This window comes from Phytophthora sojae, assembly GCF_000149755.1.
Source record: "Phytophthora sojae unplaced genomic scaffold PHYSOscaffold_2, whole genome shotgun sequence".
Lineage (NCBI taxonomy): Eukaryota > Oomycota > Peronosporomycetes > Peronosporales > Peronosporaceae > Phytophthora > Phytophthora sojae.
Genome location: NW_009258116.1, coordinates 5,842,046 through 5,860,031, shown reverse-complemented (window position 1 = coordinate 5,860,031; position 17,986 = coordinate 5,842,046). Strand labels below are relative to the sequence as shown.

At 57.0% G+C, this 17,986-nt stretch overlaps 7 protein-coding genes across 7 annotated transcripts; 3 read left to right on the top strand and 4 right to left on the bottom strand.

Annotated features, from left to right (window-relative positions):
- Window positions 1–1,766: 1,766 nt before the first annotated feature.
- PHYSODRAFT_479773 (hypothetical protein) lies at window positions 1,767–4,449 on the bottom strand (the record flags this gene model as incomplete). Its single annotated transcript, XM_009521639.1, has 9 exons — window positions 1,767–1,911; window positions 1,977–2,854; window positions 2,921–3,167; window positions 3,263–3,372; window positions 3,453–3,542; window positions 3,627–3,727; window positions 3,798–3,971; window positions 4,044–4,196; window positions 4,281–4,449. The coding sequence occupies 9 exons, from the start codon at window positions 4,447–4,449 to the stop codon at window positions 1,767–1,769; spliced, it is 2,067 nt and encodes a 688-aa protein (XP_009519934.1).
- A 374-nt stretch (window positions 4,450–4,823) lies between these two features.
- On the top strand, window positions 4,824–7,678 carry PHYSODRAFT_311534 (hypothetical protein; the record flags this gene model as incomplete). Its single annotated transcript, XM_009521638.1, has 5 exons — window positions 4,824–6,091; window positions 6,459–6,546; window positions 6,618–6,691; window positions 6,769–6,886; window positions 6,968–7,678. The coding sequence occupies 5 exons, from the start codon at window positions 4,824–4,826 to the stop codon at window positions 7,676–7,678; spliced, it is 2,259 nt and encodes a 752-aa protein (XP_009519933.1).
- Window positions 7,679–7,795: 117 nt separating this feature from the next.
- On the bottom strand, window positions 7,796–9,052 carry PHYSODRAFT_485928 (hypothetical protein; the record flags this gene model as incomplete). The annotated part of the gene is made up of 2 exons (XM_009521637.1): window positions 7,796–8,473; window positions 8,552–9,052. The coding sequence occupies 2 exons, from the start codon at window positions 9,050–9,052 to the stop codon at window positions 7,796–7,798; spliced, it is 1,179 nt and encodes a 392-aa protein (XP_009519932.1).
- A 256-nt stretch (window positions 9,053–9,308) lies between these two features.
- PHYSODRAFT_479219 (hypothetical protein) lies at window positions 9,309–11,324 on the top strand (the record flags this gene model as incomplete). The annotated part of the gene is made up of 7 exons (XM_009521636.1): window positions 9,309–9,477; window positions 9,555–9,643; window positions 9,732–9,792; window positions 9,862–10,550; window positions 10,625–11,023; window positions 11,118–11,180; window positions 11,262–11,324. 7 exons carry the CDS (start codon window positions 9,309–9,311, stop codon window positions 11,322–11,324), a joined length of 1,533 nt encoding a protein of 510 aa, XP_009519931.1.
- An 83-nt stretch (window positions 11,325–11,407) lies between these two features.
- PHYSODRAFT_554737 (hypothetical protein) lies at window positions 11,408–13,380 on the bottom strand (the record flags this gene model as incomplete). The annotated part of the gene is made up of 5 exons (XM_009521635.1): window positions 11,408–11,933; window positions 12,015–12,199; window positions 12,275–12,754; window positions 12,812–13,116; window positions 13,206–13,380. 5 exons carry the CDS (start codon window positions 13,378–13,380, stop codon window positions 11,408–11,410), a joined length of 1,671 nt encoding a protein of 556 aa, XP_009519930.1.
- A 108-nt stretch (window positions 13,381–13,488) lies between these two features.
- On the bottom strand, window positions 13,489–14,849 carry PHYSODRAFT_554736 (hypothetical protein; the record flags this gene model as incomplete). The annotated part of the gene is made up of 6 exons (XM_009521634.1): window positions 14,557–14,849; window positions 14,383–14,476; window positions 14,202–14,307; window positions 13,856–14,115; window positions 13,690–13,773; window positions 13,489–13,581 (listed from the first exon to the last, which is right to left on the bottom strand). Exons 1-6 carry the CDS (start codon window positions 14,823–14,825, stop codon window positions 13,489–13,491), a joined length of 906 nt encoding a protein of 301 aa, XP_009519929.1. The 5' UTR covers window positions 14,826–14,849.
- Window positions 14,850–15,011: 162 nt separating this feature from the next.
- Window positions 15,012–17,945, top strand: PHYSODRAFT_325739 (hypothetical protein; the record flags this gene model as incomplete). Its single annotated transcript, XM_009521633.1, has 3 exons — window positions 15,012–15,142; window positions 15,224–17,794; window positions 17,879–17,945. The coding sequence occupies 3 exons, from the start codon at window positions 15,012–15,014 to the stop codon at window positions 17,943–17,945; spliced, it is 2,769 nt and encodes a 922-aa protein (XP_009519928.1).
- Between the last annotated feature and the right edge of the window lie 41 nt (window positions 17,946–17,986).

Genomic DNA, 17,986 nt, shown 5'->3' with positions numbered 1-17,986 from the left:
GAAACAGGCTGAGCTGTTGCGTCAAAAGGAGCTTGCTGAGAAGAAGCAGCGCGATGAGGAACGCCGTGCCGCTGAGGAACAGCGCATCCTGGACGAGAAGCGAAAGGCTGCTGAGCTGGAGGAGCAGAACCGCCTCACCGCTCAGTCTGCGTCGTCCGACCCTGTTTCGGATGACTCATCGGACGGAGACCGCGGTTCGTCTATGAAATTCCGCAGATCGTCGAGGGACACTGAAGACGGACGTGGCAGTCGTGCAGTGTCTCGTTTCCGCTTTACCAAGGAGTACGGTGATGATGACTACTCGATGCCGAACACTTCTCGCCAGGTTGCTATGGATCCGGGTGACACTGTGCTCCACGTTGCTGCCAACTGCTGTAATGAGCAAGACGTGCTGAAGCTGCTTCAAAACGGCTCAGACATCAACGCTCGTAACCGACGCGGCCGCACTCCGCTGCACACTGCCTCCCTTTACCAAAACGTCGAGGTCGTGGGCATCCTTCTCGACTGGGAGGCTGATGTTCTTGTCCAAGACGACGATGGTAACACGCCGCTGCACTTGGCTAAGGACCCACGTATTGCCCGGATGCTGCTGGAAGCTGGTTGCACCCCCAACATTGTCAACGCTGACGGCCGCACTGCCCTGATTGACGCTGTGGACCGTGGTGATGCGAAGACTGTGAAACTGCTTCTGCACTTCAAGGCTGATGTGCTTTTCCGTGAGCTGAAGCACCACCAGACCGCGCTTCACCTGGCGGTCCGCAAGGGCCACTATCAGATTGTGATGGAGCTGTGCAAGTCCGACGATATTCAGGATTTGATCCTCCTGACTGACCGAAACGAGAACAACGCCCTCCACTTTGCTGTGTCCCGCGATCGCAAGAACGGATACCGCCTCGTGGATTACTTGATCAAGCACGGTGCTGAAGTCGACAAGGTGAACGCCCGATTCCAGAGCCCACTGGTTGTACACATTATGACGACACGCCAAACTGACCCGGCAATCACGGAGCTGTTCCTTACAAGAGGAGCAGACCCGAACATCCAGCTTGCCGACGGATCTACGCTTCTGCACGTCGCTGTTGAACGTGAACTGATCGATATCGGCTGCGCCTTGATCAAGCACGGCGCCTCTCTGAACGCTCCTGACGCGAAGGGGCGAATGGTGATCGAGGTGGCGAACAAGAAGTTTTTGAAGAAGCTCTTTAGCGCCATCACGCAGCCCCCTACGTGGATTGACGAGAAAGAGCGCAAGTCCTGCATGCTGTGCAGCTCAAACTTCAAGTTTGGCAACCGGCGCCACCACTGCCGTCACTGTGGACGTGTCTGTTGCTCCGACTGCTCGGCATTCACGGTGGAGATGCACCGGTTCCCGAAGGAATTCCCCGGTCGAATGACCAATGGTGGCAAGCAGGTTAAGGACCCGCAGCGCGTGTGCCGCACATGCCACGCCGTGTTCAAGATGCGGTCTGCTCAGAAGGAGTCCAAGTCGGGCTTCATGGCGCGCGTGCTCGGGTACGAGTGGGACGAGGTAACTGCTCCTAATTGAGCACGATCCCGTACAAGGGAGCACTAGCGAGTAGAAGGGAAGTCCCTGCCCATGTCACCGTGCGCGATACGCGAGCTCAGTTCACTGCAATCGACCGGGGCACTGCAGGCATGTATGTGTCTTCCATTACCTATCTATCTAGCTGTAATAATTGCGAGTAGCGCAAAAGAAATACACAAACCCATTTGCGCTTCATAGCTGTGAGGTTGTGTATTGTGTGCTAAATCTCGCTCACGTCTGCTAGTCTGTCAACTTCTGGTACGAGGAAGCCGCAGTCTGCTCGTAGCCCCAGGCCACCCAGACCGTTGCTGCTTGCCATGCCATCGAAGCACTGACACGTTCCAGTGGAGTAATCGCAAAGTCCGCTGCAATCATGAAGCAAACACATGAGAACGGTAATACGGTTGCTAGCATCATCTCGACTACGTACTTGTTGGAGCATTCCGCGTTCTCGTTTGTGCCTCGAACGGAGCCGCTGATCCCGTCGCTGTTGATAGTAAACACTGGAAGCAAGACGGTGTTGCGATCTGCGTTCACTTTCAGAGGTGGAAGATCGCCGAGCGCGGATATGAAAGTGATGGAGATGGTGTTCACCGGTTGACTACTGAGCGTGCATGCGCCGCTAGTAGGGCCTGCGGAGTAGGATACTTGCACGTTGCCGATTGTCGAAACGGAGGCGAGTGCGGCCTGCAAGTCTGACGCTAACATATTGGACGACAGCACTGGTGACACTTGCCCGCGGAAACTGAGCGTGAAAGTGGCTAGTGCTGTGTATACGCAGGTGATAGTTTGCACCTCACGCGTTTGGCCTATTGTTCTTGGGTCATCACCGCGAGGGCATGAGCGTCGAGCACAATCGTGCCCCTCGAACCCGTCATCGCAGATGCAGCCCTGAATCTTGTTAAAGTCCCACGTGAGTGGATTGTTTGGAGTGCTGCCGTACGTGACGCTCAACGGATCGCCGAGAAAGTTGCGAGCTTCCAGCGCCAACTCGGCCATCGTAAGGCATCGACCGTGGCCGTTGCAGGGTGTGTCACCGCCGCCAGGAGGACACATGAGGCGCTCACAGGCAGCACCTTCAAACGGCAGAGGACATGCGCACTCACCCAGTGAAACATCACAAACGCCGATCCCTGAACATACTGCCATCGAGTGGGCGCGGTTGTCCGCTATGGGCGTGTCAAACCAGGCGATCCCTTCGGGGCACGTCCGGACTGAGCAATCTCCTGAAGTCCACCCAGCTACGCAGAAACAGCGGAACTGAGGGGCTCCTGAGCAATATCCGTGGCCGCTGCAAGCAGTATCGCCCTACGCAGAGCACAGCAAAAAATATCAATTCCACGTAGCTGCGAGCTGTTGATGGTGTGATCTTACCGGGCATGCAATGATGGTCGAATCCGTAGCCCCGCAATCTCCGCGGTCACCGGGGTTCCCCGCTCCATCACTCGTTGTGTAGCCGACGTAGCAAGTGCAAACGCCCGAAGTCAAGTCGCAGCGACCACGATTGGAGCATGCCTCGTTTTCCTTCGAGCCGACATCAGCTTTCGAAATCGTCAGTTTGGGCGTCATGCCGATTCCAGCGTGTACCAGTAGAGACGAATCCCCGACGAGAAGCGGTAACCTGGTCAGGTGTTAGAAGTGAACAAGTTCACGACAAAGCATTTCATTGAACGTCAAAGACATTAGAACCACCGCGCATATTTTGCAAACACGTACGGTCCAAAGTTTTGCGTGAACTCAACAGTGACCATGTTGCCGTCTGCAGTGCACATGGTTGTGCTGGTACCACCGAAGAGTACATTTACTTTTTGCAGTGTGTACAGTGCCTACAGTGTTACGGAATCAGATGAGTTGATCATAGAAAGAGACAAACGATTCCCAAGAAAAAAATAAAGAGAACACGTACATTTAGTTTTTTGCTCACGGCATCGGCATTGTCTGAAGCATCAATACGGATTGTCGTTTGACCCCGGTATGACAGAGTTAGTGTACCGCTCTGCAGAGCTCAACAATGAAAAATGTAAGGGTTAGAAAACAACACAAAACAAAAAAAACAATAAAACGACAAACGATCATGTACCGTTGCAGCGCAGTAAACCGTTTGCTTCTCATTCTTTTGGAAGCCAAACAGCGAGTCTGTAGAGGCTCCCGTGAGCGGGTCGTCCCCAGTTGCACAAAGACCTATTCAAATAGTTACAAAGTTGTGAGCAGCAATACACACACCACAGGTCGCTAATACCATGATTCCTACGTTGAGAGCAGTCACCGCCCCCATAGCCGCCTTCACACACGCAGCCGTGTACCATATCGCTATCCCAGACCGAATCGTAGATGACTGAAGGAGGCAATCCTTTGTCCTTGCGCTGAGCATTGAGTCTCATCGATCGGCATTCGCCATGCTTGCCACAATCGTTCGGACAGCTCACTACCATTGACACAATCAACTCGGTTTCAGCATCGATATTATAACGAAATAATAAGTTCATCCGACACGTACTTCGATTGCACGCAAGCCCTGAAAAACCGGCGTCGCAGGTGCAAACTCCCGAGGTATAGTCACAGGTTCCTCGATTGGAGCACACGACCGGTTGGTGCGCGCGGTCGGTAGCGATTGCGAGGTCGTTCCACGCCGGACCGGTCGGACACGTGCCTAGACCACAACCAACGCAGCAACACAATACTCGGTAAGATAAATGTTTCCTCGCTACTGCACTGCATCCACAGTAAGCCGTACGTCGAGAGCAGTCGCCGCCTGTGAAGCCTTTGTAGCACGAGCAGAAGTAGCCGTTGCCCTTGGTCGTGCACGTGCCATGGCCACTGCAAGTGTTGGGGCAGTCTGCATGCACTAGCCCCCACCCATACAACACAACACTGACGGCCACGAGGATGCCGACGCGATTCATCGCAGCTATGCCCAATGCCTTCAACGTCTCTTCAAGATCAGCCGCTAAATCTGTGTGGCACACGTCGCTCGCTTGTCACCGATCGACACCACACAAATCGCAGTCCGACATCATGATGCAGCGATTGGGGCGGCGAGTAGCGGCGGCGGCGGTCGCCCGCGCGGCCTCCAACGGCCGAACGCTGCTGGCGGCTCGGAGCTCCAAAGCAATTGGCGCGCGCGCCTTCAGCTCCGCCATCAGCGAGAAGGAGGTGCGTCTATAGCCCTCGCTTTAACGCTGTTGACATACTGACGAGTTGGCATGAATAATTCCAGGCTTACGAGGCGTTCGAGAAGGCCAAGAAGCTGCTGGATGGAGACGACCTGCGGCAGGCGATGGGCTACCTGGGGGTGGCTGCCCACGCCAACATCGCCGACGCTCAGTATCTCCTGGGCTCTCTGCTGCTGAACGAAGACGAAGAAGAGGAGGAGGAGGAGGAAGATGAGGCGCAGCGCAAGAACAAAGAGCTGATCAGAGATGCAGAGGCCAATCGCCAGCGCTCCGGCCGCTCGGACGACCCCCAGAATATTAAAGACATCCGCAAGAGCGCGCGTGCGGCCTACAAGCAGTACCTGATGGAGCAGAAGCGCAAGAAGCAGGCCAAAGCTGCACGCGCGGCTGGTGCAGCGTCGGTGGTTCAGCACGCGACGACGAGCGAGCTGGACCGCGCGTTTGGCAAGACTGTGGAGCTGTTGCTGGACCCGCAGTCCAAGTTGGAGCCTTTGCTGGAGAACGGAGACGATGACCACGCTGAGAAGACGCAGCTAGACAGTACCAAGTCGGTAGAGTGGCTGCGTCGTGCCGCAGACAACAGCAACCGCGATGCTCACGTTCAGCTTGGCAACCTGTGCCTGAGCCATGACCCGCCCATGGCCCTTGAGGCCAGCGCTTGGTACACCCGCGTGACGAAGGACGAGAACCCGCACCCGGATGCACTGTACAACCTCGGGGTGATGCTTTTCGAAGGCGTGCAGCACGCTGAGCCGCCCTTCCCGGGCAACAAGAGCGCCTCCATTCCGTTCTTCACCCGCGCTGCGGAAGTGGGCGACGTTTCGGCTCAGTTCTTCATGGGAATACTGCTGCACCAGGGCGACAAGGACCTGGAGATCCAGCCCAACTTCCAGAGCGGACTCATGCTCATCGAGACGGCAGCCAACAAGGGCCACCCGGGCGCGCTGTTCTACCTGGCGCAGCTGTATCGCTCTGGCGACGACGCCAACAAATTCCCTGCAAACCATAATAAGTTCCTGGAGCATCTGGACAAGGCAATGCAAGCGGGCGAGGCGGATGCGTACTTCTGCATGGCGGACATTTACTTTCATGGCAGCGACGGATTCGAGCAAGACCACGAGCAGGCGCGCGGATTCTACATGGCGGCTGCTGAGCAGGGCCACGCTGACGCATTCTGCTGTCTTGGTGCGATTTACTACAACGGGATTGGTGTGGAGCAGGACTTCGAGAAGGCCTTCCTTTACTATCAGGAGGCGGCCGACCGAGACTCCATGGAGGCGTGGAAGAATCTCGCAGAGATGTACACTGTCGGCCGTGGAGTGCCTCGCAATGAGGCCACCGCCAACGCGATCATCAAAATGCTCAAGAAAGCGCAGGCTGCGGAGAAGTAACGCGAGTGGACTACCAGTAGCAGCATACGGTAGTTAGCCTAGCTTCGGCAGGATTTTGGGCAGCATATAATAGAGAGCGACGCTACACTAGCAAGTGCATCGAGTTGATGACTTCAATAGACGCGTCTCTGAAAGGACACTCACTGCTTTGGTCTAACTCACAAATCCTGAATCGACGCTATGAGGCGAAAGTGGAGTCCGGTATCACTGCTGCATGCGCTGGTGCTAGTGCTGTGGGTGTCGTCGGCTTACGCAGTCAGGTAAATTGCGATGACGAAGTAGATGCGACCAAGACTCTCACGAAAGCCCGTACTGACTGATTCGTGCTCTTTGTCGATTCTGTCAAAGCCCAATTGCGCGTAACTTGGTATACCACGTAGACGCTGGAACGGAGCAAGTGCTATATCTCAAAGGTTTCAATCTTGATGGAGCGAAGGTATCCAAGTGACCTCTATCCTTGAAGTTGTTCATATCATCGCTGTTGACAACTCCGCTACTTGAGCGCAGTTGTCGTACACGATCACTTCACTTCCGCTGAATGGCGAGATCTACCAGCTCTCGGATATCTACAGTGAATACGGGTAAGACTTACCGTCGTTGGTTGATCGAGCTGACTCAACCAACTAACGTGTGTTGTTGTGGTGCCCTTGAATTTCAGCTACGACCCGAAGCGTGCAGCGTCACCAATTACTACCGTACCGGCGAAAGTAACAGGCTCCAGCAATCGAATTGTTTTCCTTCGTCCACCCTTCGGCGGCCCACGAAGAGATAGCAAGGTAAGGGAAGGAGGAAGATAGCGAAGCTATTTGTTGCCAGATGTGAGCTCAGTGTCTGGTGCTGTTAATCTGCTCGTGCAGTATGCAGAGTTCCGGTACACTGTCACGGATGGTGCCACCACGTCGAGCGAAGGCATTGTCGTGATCACCACCAGCGATCCGTTGGTGTCCAGCACCTTCGACCTAGACGTCGACAACTGGGGGATCTTGTCGAACGGAGCAGGTGTCGACTCGCAACCGCACTTCCAGCCAATGTCGCGCGGAGTGCAGCTCAGCTACTACATCTACGGACTCGACGCAGTCATCCACCGTCGGGACGATACGGGCGACGACTCCATGCTTTGGTACTTCACCGCGCCGCCTAAATTCCTCGGTAACCAGTGGGCAGCGTACGGCGGCTCGCTGGACTTCGTACTGTCATCGGCGGAAGGCAGTTTTGATGCAGCGAACTTGAACCTGGCAGGCTCCGGTCACCTGGTAGAGCTGGAGTGCGCGACCTGTGCGCAATATGCAGGTATAACACTCGCCATGCCGCTGAGCCCAGTTTTTTCGTACGACGGAACTACCACACAGTTTTCGTTGCCGCTGAACGAGCTTGCTGGTTGGGTGAAGGACCCGAAAAACATCATTTTGCCTTGGGGAGCACCACTGCAGTGCGAGTTTGTGAGCGTGCTTTCGGGTCTGTCGGCGATACGCATTCTGGGAGACTTCACGCGTGGCTACGAAAGTGTGGCGCTGGACACAGTTACTCTACGACACGGCCCCGGACAGCCCGTTAAATGCTATAGCTAATCACTTTAGGCCGCCTCAGGAGAAGTATAACGCACCAACAATTTGCCCCCGTAACGATAGCAGCAGGCACGCAGCTCGCTGTAGTCACGTTGGCGTATTTCTTCTTGATTCTTACGTCTAATAAGTCCGCGGAGGAGGCAATTGTGCAGGGCTGGGGAAGAGCACCTCGGCCTGAATGGGGTAGTGGTCCGACGGGTAGCGGCCATTGCGATCCTCCGTGATAACTTCCGTCGTGAGCACCGTCATCTGGGGCCGATAGAAGATCCAGTCAATGTGGTTGGCGGCGCGAACGGCAGTCTTCTCGCCGTCGTTCTTGACGCCGGCCCAGCCGTGGTACGTGTACGACACGTCGCCGATCTGCTTCGCGGCTTCAGGCCAAGCTTCACGCATCTGCGGCCCTCCCTCTTGCTTGGTGAAGTAGCTGTACGTGCTAGTGTGGCGATACGTGTTGAAATCGCCCATAAGGAAGAGCGGGGCGTCACCTGCGATCTGCTGAATGCGCTCCCATAGCAGCTTGGAGCCTTCTTCGCGCGACCTCGGGCCGACATGGTCCAGCTGCGTGTTGAAGACGAAGAGTTCCTGCCGAGTCGCACGCAGACGGAACTTGCCCCACGTCACCATACGCACGCACGCCGCGTCCCATCCCTGAGTGCCCGGCGTGTCGGGTTGCTCCGAGAGCCAAAAGTCTCCGTTGTCCAGACGCTCCAGCACGGCTCCATCGTAGAAAACCTGCTCGAACTCGCCGTTCTCCTCGCGCTCGACACCAAAACGTTCGTACGGGTGCTTCAACAGCCCCTACAACCACAAAACAATGCACAGCATCAGCACCGGGTAATCGCGCACAACCATCTGCCTCTCTCTCCTTGTCCTCACCTCCAGCTCCGCAAGCTGCGTCTTGAGTCCCTCCTGCGTGCCCATGATAGCCGGATGGTAGCGGTCGATGATGTCGGCCACGTGGTCCTTGCGGAAGCGCCAGCTATTGAGTCCGTCGCCAGTGCCGGCGAAGCGCAAGTTGAAGGTCATGATCTTGAGGCTCAGCGGCGACGAGCTCAGCGTCTGCAGCTGCTGCGGCTTCTCCTGCTGCTGCGTGTCCGCGTCCAGCGCCTGCCCCACCGTCGCCGCGCGCAGTCGCGGCTTGTTCTCGTTGCCCGACAGCGCGGCCGCAGCTGCCGCCTGCTGGTCGATGGACGTCGGCGCGCCGCCGATGGGCGCCACGTCGCGGAAGCTCTGGTAGCCCAGGAAGAGCAGGAAGACCACGACCGTCCCGACCGCCACGAAGATGCGGTCGCTCGTGGACGCGCGCGGCCGCCGCGCCTGCGAGTGGCGGTAGTACGGGTTGCGCGGCGCCGAGTTGCTCGGGAAGAACGAGTCCATCGGATCGGAAGTCCCGGGAGGTCTGCTCTGCTCTACTGCTCGACTGCTCGTCGACGTGCGCCTGATCTGTCCTGCCTCGTGTCATGCAACGATACCAAGCTCCACTATTGGTTGAAATACGATTCGATTCGTGGACCAATCCCGTGCGAGAACGATTTGGATTGGCCGAAATGTGTAATGAGGTTTTTGGTGGCGATTAGAGTGGGAATCCGAGCTTGGGATCATGGCGGACGGCGGCGCGGAGGCGCTGCGCGCCATGGAGACGCGCGCGATCCGCGAGACGCAGCTGGAGACGTACACGAGCAACCTGGGGTCGGTGGCGCTGGCGCTGGCGGCGCTGCTGTGGCTGACGCTGCCGCCGCTGTGGAGCGTCGTCAACGGCGAGTGGAGCGCCGCCATCCTGCCGAGTCTCTTGGCCATTGCAGGTGCGCGCCTTGCATGGAGGTTCTGTAGTTGGGGGTTGCAGATGTGCAGGCAACTGATGCAATACGTTATGCTGCAGGCCACGGACTGTTCGTGCTCTCGGTGCTGCTGGTGCTCCGAGTGGCGCAAGTGCAGGGGGAGGAGCTGCTCATCCAGTTCAATGCCAAGGTGAGCGGAAGAGTGGAGAGGAAGGATATATATATATAGAGAGAGGGAGGAGTAATGTTGCTGACCGGTTTTATTGCATTGGCTCCAGTACTTGGTTCGAGTGAGCAAGCCCGAAGCTGCCCCGGTGCCGCTGGATCGTGCTGCTCAGTGTGCGTTCGTGAGTTTTAAGAACTTGGTGGGGATTGCAGTGGACTAATTTCGAGGCTCATTTCGTGCAGTGGACGAGGTGATGAAGCTCAACTCGCTTCGTGGACGGTTGTCGGGCAAAAAGGACTCGTCGGCTGGGAAGACGCAGATGCAGGAGGAGCGCTCGTTCTTCGACCCTGCCCCTGTGAAGACCGTGGAGGATGGCAAGGCGTACCTCCGTCGTCTGCAGAAGGCGCAGAAGCAGAAGGAGGCGGAGGAGTCGATGCAATCGGCGTCGGCGTACGGCATGGAGAACTCGTACCAAAGTGATGCCTTCGGAATTTACGGTAACGCGTCCATGGTTCCACGCGTGTACCAGGCGTCGGGCTTCGACCCTCACCTTCGCGATGTCAGCATTGGGGATGAGGAAGAGGACCCTCTGCGCACGTCGTCGCTTCCCCACATCGCATGGCAGCAGTTGGAGGAGTGGGGGCTGGCCATGTTCATGCACCTGTACTGCCGCAACATTCGCCGCCTGCTTGCGTATCACGTGAAGGATGTGGTTGAGGCTTTCCTGGAGAATGCCAACGCTCTGAACGAGTGCGGTGTTATGGCGGACGTGCTGCTGCGTCGCGTTCCTTCACAGGCGTTGCTGTGCCCACCGGGACAAACCAACCAGATGACCAACGTGTCGCTGTCAGATATGCTGCACAACCTCGCGAAGAGCCCCCTGTTTTTCAGCAAGGAGCGAGGCGTGTATCTCTTCGAGGAGCACCAAAGTGTACGTGATGCTATTCGTGATTCTATTGCGGTGACGACTACATGCTTACCATGTTTCCATGTGTGCACATGCAGTTTGAAAAATATCTGAACGTTGGTGACCCGAGCAGCACTGACTACTCGTCACTCGAACGGCAGCAGTATGTCTTGGAACGTCTCATCATGCTGTCGAAGGACCGAAGTCTTGACAGGTTCAGGTGGAACAAGGGCTCAGCGTGGAAGGGAAAAGAGTGGACGGAAAGCCTTCCCACGGACGCCGAAATCCTGATGAACACTTTCTGCTGCATGATGGATAACATGCTGCCTGCGGACAACGAACGTGACCGGCCATTCTGGAAGTCCTACTACTTCAGCAAGGGACCAAACCGGCCTTTCACTCCGCGAGTGCGCAGTCGCCTCTTCCTCGTTCAAACAGTCGGGCGTCCTCCTCATTTCAAGGCGCTGGTGAAGGGTGCGGTTCGCGAAATCGTCCCGGTGAGATGTGTTTCACTACACCTCTTTGCATGCATATTTCCAGACATCTATAGCAGGGATGCTAACTGTACACTTCTTCACGTGTTTGTTGCAGGGCGAGGAGAACTGCTTCCACGCTATCGTCGTGTACCTTCACGCGGTGAAGAAGATGAAGGCGGTAAGTTGCTCGCAGCTTGAGTGCGTTGCTGCATCATCTCGACGACTTGCTAATATGCGTTCTGTGTGTGACCTTTATTAGGGCTACTTGGAGAGCATCAATCTGCATCGGATCATTGAGCAAGTCTTCGACGTTTCCAAGTAACACATAGCAGGAGTAAATAGCAGCTCGATATGATGTTGCCTCTCATTTATCGCGTGTGGTACAACACCTGCCATGTATATAACTCACCGGACAGGAACATTCTTCGTGCAGTCCTTTTCGTGAGCTTTGAGATTTTCCCGCGTCTTGAACGTCTTTTGGCGACTGGACGGGCAATACGAACACGCGTACGGGCGCTCGCTTTGATGTCGCCGCTGCCAGTGACGTTTCAATGTCTGCAAATTCCTCAAGCTCTTGCCGGTCGACTCGGCATACTCACACTCCTCTTCAGGGCAATACTTTGGCCCCACAGGGAGTGGAGCTTGTTCCCCAGTCACCTCCGTCATTGGCGCCTCAGGATGCTGCTTGCCGTGAAAAGTGAGCTGATAGAAGTTGGCAAAGCGGTTGCGGCAGATGCAGCACTCGAACGGTTTATAGCCATCTCGGAGCAGCTCGACCGGCGCAGTCACGGCGCTGACATTCGTAGTTTTCTCAATACGTGGGCGCGGGGGAGCAGACTGAAGGGATGCTTCATCACGCAGACGTGATACTTCAGCTTGCAACCGCTCGATCTCGTCCTGCTGCGCTCGGATTGTGTCGTGAAGATGTTTGCTGTCATCTGCCTGGTAAATTATGCTGTTGTGTGCACCCTCCTCCTCGTGTACCATTTGACTTCCCCCTGCTGCACCAGACTCCACGTTAGGCCCATTGATAGAAGGTCTAGCCAAGCCTCGAGGTGAGAGGGACGTCAGCGCTGACACCGCAGCAGCTGTGCGATGTGCTGTGTGGACTTTCAGGTGAGCCATCAGCAGCTCACGGACCCGAAAATGCTTCCCGCATTCTTGACACGCAAATGGTGTGAGTGGTGCACTTAGCACCTGCGGCGATGCGTCCACGTTAACGGTGACCGATGCTCCCGACTCTGGCCCTGGGGCGTAAGCCGTCAGGGGAACATGTGTGGATCGATGGAAGCGCATCGCTGCGCGAGACGCGTACCGTTTGCTGCACCCAGGAACGCCGCAGACATAAGGCTTCTCACCAGTGTGCACTCGAATGTGCTCCTGCAACGTCGATGCTCGCGCGAAAAGCTTGCCACAGGTCGGACAGCTCAACTTCTTTTCACCCGTGTGCACAACCGTATGATCTCGCAAGTGCGCGCTGTCCGTGAACGACTTGCCGCAGCCAGGATGCATGCAGAGGAAGTTGCGCATCCGCATCGGACCAGGAATCCGCTTGCGCTTTCTAGTCTGGAGAGCTGTCGACGTGTTGGTCACCACAGCAGGAGGCGGCGGCGGTGGGACCACCAAGGGACGTGTCATTGGCAGCGGCAGCGTTCCCAGTGCCGGTCGCATTGTCATCGAGCTAGTAGCGTTGGCATTTCCACTTTCCGCCACCACGGCTGCAGCAGTCAGACCTTCCAGACCACTAGAGCCCTGAGGCTCAGCCTCGTGTCTGTCAGCAGTCTCCACCACCATTTCTCTAGTCGACACAGCAGCTCTGTGGTCATCTTCGTAGTGGTGATATTGGCTCGCCACTTCCGCAGAACCATCGACACTTGACACGTTCGTACTCCCCGATCCAGCGGCAGAACCTGTCAGTAAAGCCCCCAGTGGCGGCGGTGGTTGATGTGTCGTCGCTGCCAGGTATCTGGGCGTCATGGGAGATGGGGACCACCGCGGCAACGGCACCGACCGGAAGCCTCCAGTTGCAGCAGCCGAAGAAGACGCAGAAGTCGCCCCCGCATTGGAATTCGGCGCGTTGGACGGCGGTGGGTACCCCCTCATAGGCTCCACGTCTTCACAGTCCAAGCACAGCACAGAGTACACCATTAGAACTGTCTAATTACTGCATTAATGCAAAGAGAAAAAGGATTAGAGACGCCACCTTCGTGGGGAAAAGACGCAAGGCTGGGATTGGCCGGGAGGGCGCGTTCGCGGGCCCCAGGAGCCGGGAAGAGACTCACATCGACTAGAGACGACGAGGAAGACGCCGCGGCGGACGACGAGCCCTCCGGGGCCGCGTGGGCGCCGTGGCGAGCGTCGAGCAGCGGCCTCTCCATGGGGCCAAGTGCTCGTGTGTGGTGAAATGCGAGATGATTGGACGAAAAGCGTGCGTTGAAGTGGAAGTGGAATCTATGTATGAGTGGGGTTTAGCACGACACTTGCGACTAGAAGTCGAGCTCCTTGAGGCCCAGCCACTTGGTCATGTACAAGCACGAACGCGGCGAGATGACGTTGCCCTCCTGGCACTGGTCGAACACCTGAAAAATATTACGAAAAAAAAACACCGAAAAAAAACGATCAAGTTCCAGTCAGATAAATGACCGGAGACATTCATAGGTAACTGCTTTTCGCGAAATTTGACGCACCGGACACACGCCGCACGGAGTCTCCGACAGGTAGTTGAACGTCGTGATCTGCTGCGAGACCTTGTACTTGACCTCGTGAGACGCCTTTAAAAGCAGAAACAATTGGTGGTGAAGTGTGAGACAACGACGCACGGAAAATGCCGACGACAGGCGATGAGGCACGTACACCAGGCGTGAGGCGCACGGAGCGGACTTCCTCCACGCGGCCGTCGTACATGAGCGTCTGGATGATGGAGCGGATTTCCTCGGGGCCGAGTGCCACCTTGGAGATGCCCGAGGCGTGCACCTTGTCTGTGATCGCGTTCAACGTGCTCATTCCCGAGGCCTTGATCACTTCGTACACGAAGGTGCTGAGCGTGTCAATAAATACGTGGTCGAACTCCTGCTCATTGTACCACGGGCCACCCGTAATCTCCGTCGACGGCACTGCAATAAGACAACCCATGACAAGGCAAAACACTTCGTTAGCAACCACGCTTTCTCTCGGCTGACAAGTCGCACCAGCCCATTACCCAGGTCAAACAGCATGTAGAGCTTCTTGTTCTTGCTGCTGATGGACTTGACCGACTTGACCAGACGCCGCGTCTCCAGCAGCCGCAATGTCTTGGTCACAATTTGCTGCACCACGTCACCAAACAACCTCCATTAGCCTCCACGCAACGCAATGCACCCGCTTCTCTTGCAGCAGCCCACCTGCGGGATGTTGGTGTGCGACTTGATGTCCCTCGTCCAGATGCCCTTGTTGCCGGCGCGCTCGATCTCCTGCAGCACCAGGCGCTGCTCCAACCTGCATCACCCCGCCAAGCACCCCGTCAGCCAGCTAGCCAATGACTACCCCCAATCCAGACGCCACGCATTGCAACGCACGTGAGTCCGCGGATGCGCTCGGCCTCCTCGGCGTCCACGATGCCGTAGGACAGCACGTTTCCTTTCTTGAAAATCTTGATCTTGCCCTCGCCCAGCAGCGCGTTGATGACGTCGGGCAGCTGCTCGTAGCCGCCGCCGCCGCCGCCCTCGGACTTGAAGTAGTCGCGCACCTCGGCGTCCGTCACGGGCTCACGGTAGTTGCGCAGCAGCCCCAGGAACTTGGTCATGACGCTGGGCGCGCCGCCCTTGGGCGTCGAAGCGGCCGCCATCTCAAAGACTGGTGCGTCGTGGCTTGGCCTCAATAATGGGCCAAAGAGACACTCGACGATTCGTCGAAAATCAAAATACACGACTCTGATTGGTGGAAAAGATGGCTCTCTTGCTCGCCAACCAGTCCATATTGCATTGGAGTCAATTCCGACCGACTGGCAGCGGACGCCACTCGCCTGGCCGCCATGAAGTTCGCCTACCAGTTCCAGCACCTGTGCGGCAGCGTCTACTCGCAGGGCAACGTGGTCTTCACGCCCGATGGGAACTCCGTGCTCAGCCCCGTGGGCAACCGCATCACCCAGTTCGACCTCGTCAAGTGAGTTAGTCTCAAAGACGCCTGACGCAATGCAATGCAATGCAATGACACACTGACTAACGAGCTGTGAATTAATTGCAGCAACACGTCGCGGACCTTCGCCTTTGAGGCGCGCAAGAATGTGGAGCGCATCGCCGTCTCGCACGACTCGCGGCTGCTGCTGGCCGTGGACGAGGAGGGTCGCTGTCTGCTGGTCAACTTGAAGCGCGGCGCGGTGCTCTACCGCTTCCACTTCAAGCAGCCCGTGCGCGCGCTCAACTTCAGCCCCGACGACAAGTTCATTGCCGTTGCGGTGGGCAACAAGACGCAACTCTGGCGCACCCCGGGGCTCGTGCGCGAGTTCGCGCCCTTCGTGCTGCACCGCACGTACACGGGCCACTACGCGGATGTTGTGAGTGTGTCATGGTCGCATGACGGCAAGTTCTTCGTCACGGGATCCGAGGACCTGTCGGCGCGCGTGTTCTCCGTGGACCCGTACCCGGGTTTCAAGCCCCTGACGCTCTCGGGACACCGCGACGTGGTGGTAGGAGCCTTCTTTGCCGAGAATGACGAATCGATTTTCACGGTCGGACGCGACGGTGGTGCCTACGAGTGGAAATACAAGCTGCCGGATGTGGAGATGACGGAACGCACGCCCGATGAGAGTGACGACGAGGAGAGCGAAGATGATAACGTAGAAGAAGAGGAGGAGGAGAAGGAGGACAACAAGGAGGAAGACAAACAGGAGGACAAGGAAGAAAGCGAGAGCAGCGAAGACGAAAGCGAGGACGAAGCTGCAGGCAAGAAGCGCAAGCGTAAATTCTCGGAGGACCGGACAGAGCCGATCCCGGACATCGCGCGTGCGATTAAGTGGTACACGTGCCAGAAGCACGTGCTCAAGATGGACTTCGCCAAGGTGTTGTGTTGCACCTTCCACTCGTCGACGGGCATGCTCGTCGTGGGTTTCGGCAACGGCACCTTCGGCCTGTACGAGCTGCCCGCCTTTGTGAATATTCACACGCTGAGCGTCACGCAAAACCAGCTTGAGACTGTGGCGGTGAATGCCACCGGAGAGTGGCTCGCCTTCGCTTCGCGCAAGCTTGGACAGCTGCTGGTCTGGGAGTGGCGCTCCGAGACGTATGTGCTCAAGCAGCAGGGACACTACTTCGACCTGAACGCGGCCAGCTACTCGCCCGATGGACGACTGCTTGCTACAGGTGCCGACGATGCCAAACTCAAGCTTTGGGACACCAGCAGTGGCTTCTGCTACGTCACTTTCACCGAGCACTCCGCCCCCGTGACGGCGGTGCAGTTTGCTCCTTCAGGTCAGGCTGTCGTTAGTGCGTCTCTGGATGGCACCGTGCGCGCGTTTGACCTGAACCGATACAAGAACTTCCGTGTGCTCACCACCCCAGAGCCTACGCAGTTCCTGTCTCTGGCGCTGGACCCGAGTGGCCAGGTCGTGTGTGCTGGTTCGATGGACCCTTTCAACGTGTACGTTTGGTCGCTGCAGACTGGCAGACTCACGGACGTCCTCAGCGGCCACTCTGGACCCGTGACGTCGCTGTCATTTTCCCCGTCGTCTGCTGCCGAGCCCATTCTGGCCTCTGCTTCATGGGACCACACGGTGCGCCTCTGGAATCTGTTCGCCAGCAAGAAGAGCTTCATTGAGCCTCTCGCTCACGCTACGGACGTGTTGGCTGTGGCCTTCCGTCCGGATGGCAAGCAGCTTGCCTCCACTACGCTCAACGGAGCGATCAACATTTGGGACGTCAAGGAAGGCGAGCAGGTTGGCACGATTGACGGAAAGCGGGACATTGCCGGCGGTCGCAAGGAAGGCGACCACATCACGGCGGCGAACAATCAGCTGTCCAAGCACTTTACCAGCGTCTGCTACTCAGCTGATGGCTCGCTTCTGCTTGCTGGTGGACGCTCCAAGTTCGTGTGCATCTACGCTGCTGGCCCGCAGATTTTGCTCAAGAAGTTCCAGATCTCGCACAACCTGTCACTCGATGGCATTCTGGACAAGCTCAACAGCAGGAACATCACGGAGAGCGGAATGAGCAAGATCGAACTCGACGCTCACTTGGATGACTCGGAGGCGTCTGGACGCACCCCCGGTAGCGCGCTGGTTGGTGCCAAACGCGCTGTGGACCCTGGCACTCGCCGCAAGAACATGGAGGTGCTGTCCAAGGCCGTTCTTTTCTCCCCTACCGGTCGCGCATGGGCTGCTGCTACTACGGAAGGTCTGTTGATCTACGGTCTGGACGAAAGCCTGGCCTTCGACCCGTTCGAGCTGGACGAGGATATCACGCCCGAAACCATCTCGAAGACGCTGGCACGCCGTGAGTATGCGCGTGCATTGGTGATGGCGCTGCACTTGAATGAGGAGCCGATCATTGCTCGTTGTGTGGAAGGCGTCCCGCTTGCTAGCATTCCGCTTGTTGCGCAGACGCTGCGGGGCGAGATGTACTTGCAGCGACTGCTGCAGCTGCTGGCCAAGCGAATGGATCGCAGTCCGCACCTCGAGTTCTACCTTCAGTGGAGTCTCGCTGTTCTCAACTCGCACGGCCAAACCCTGCGTGACGACCCCGCTAGCAGTGCTACGTGCCTACCGACACTGCGTTCACTTCAGAAGAGCATCGCTCGCCACCTCCAGGATCTTGCCAAGATGTACGTTGTTGTTGGGCCCCTGCCGCGATTTGACACTCATGTTCCTTGTACTAACGTTCATTTTCATCGTTGTTGGTGGTGCAGTTGCGATGATAACCAGTTCACGCTCAGTTACCTCAAGAACCTCAGCAAGATGCAGCAGACCCAATAGAGGGAACAAGATGGCAGTGCGCCAGAAGATCGCTGGTCGTT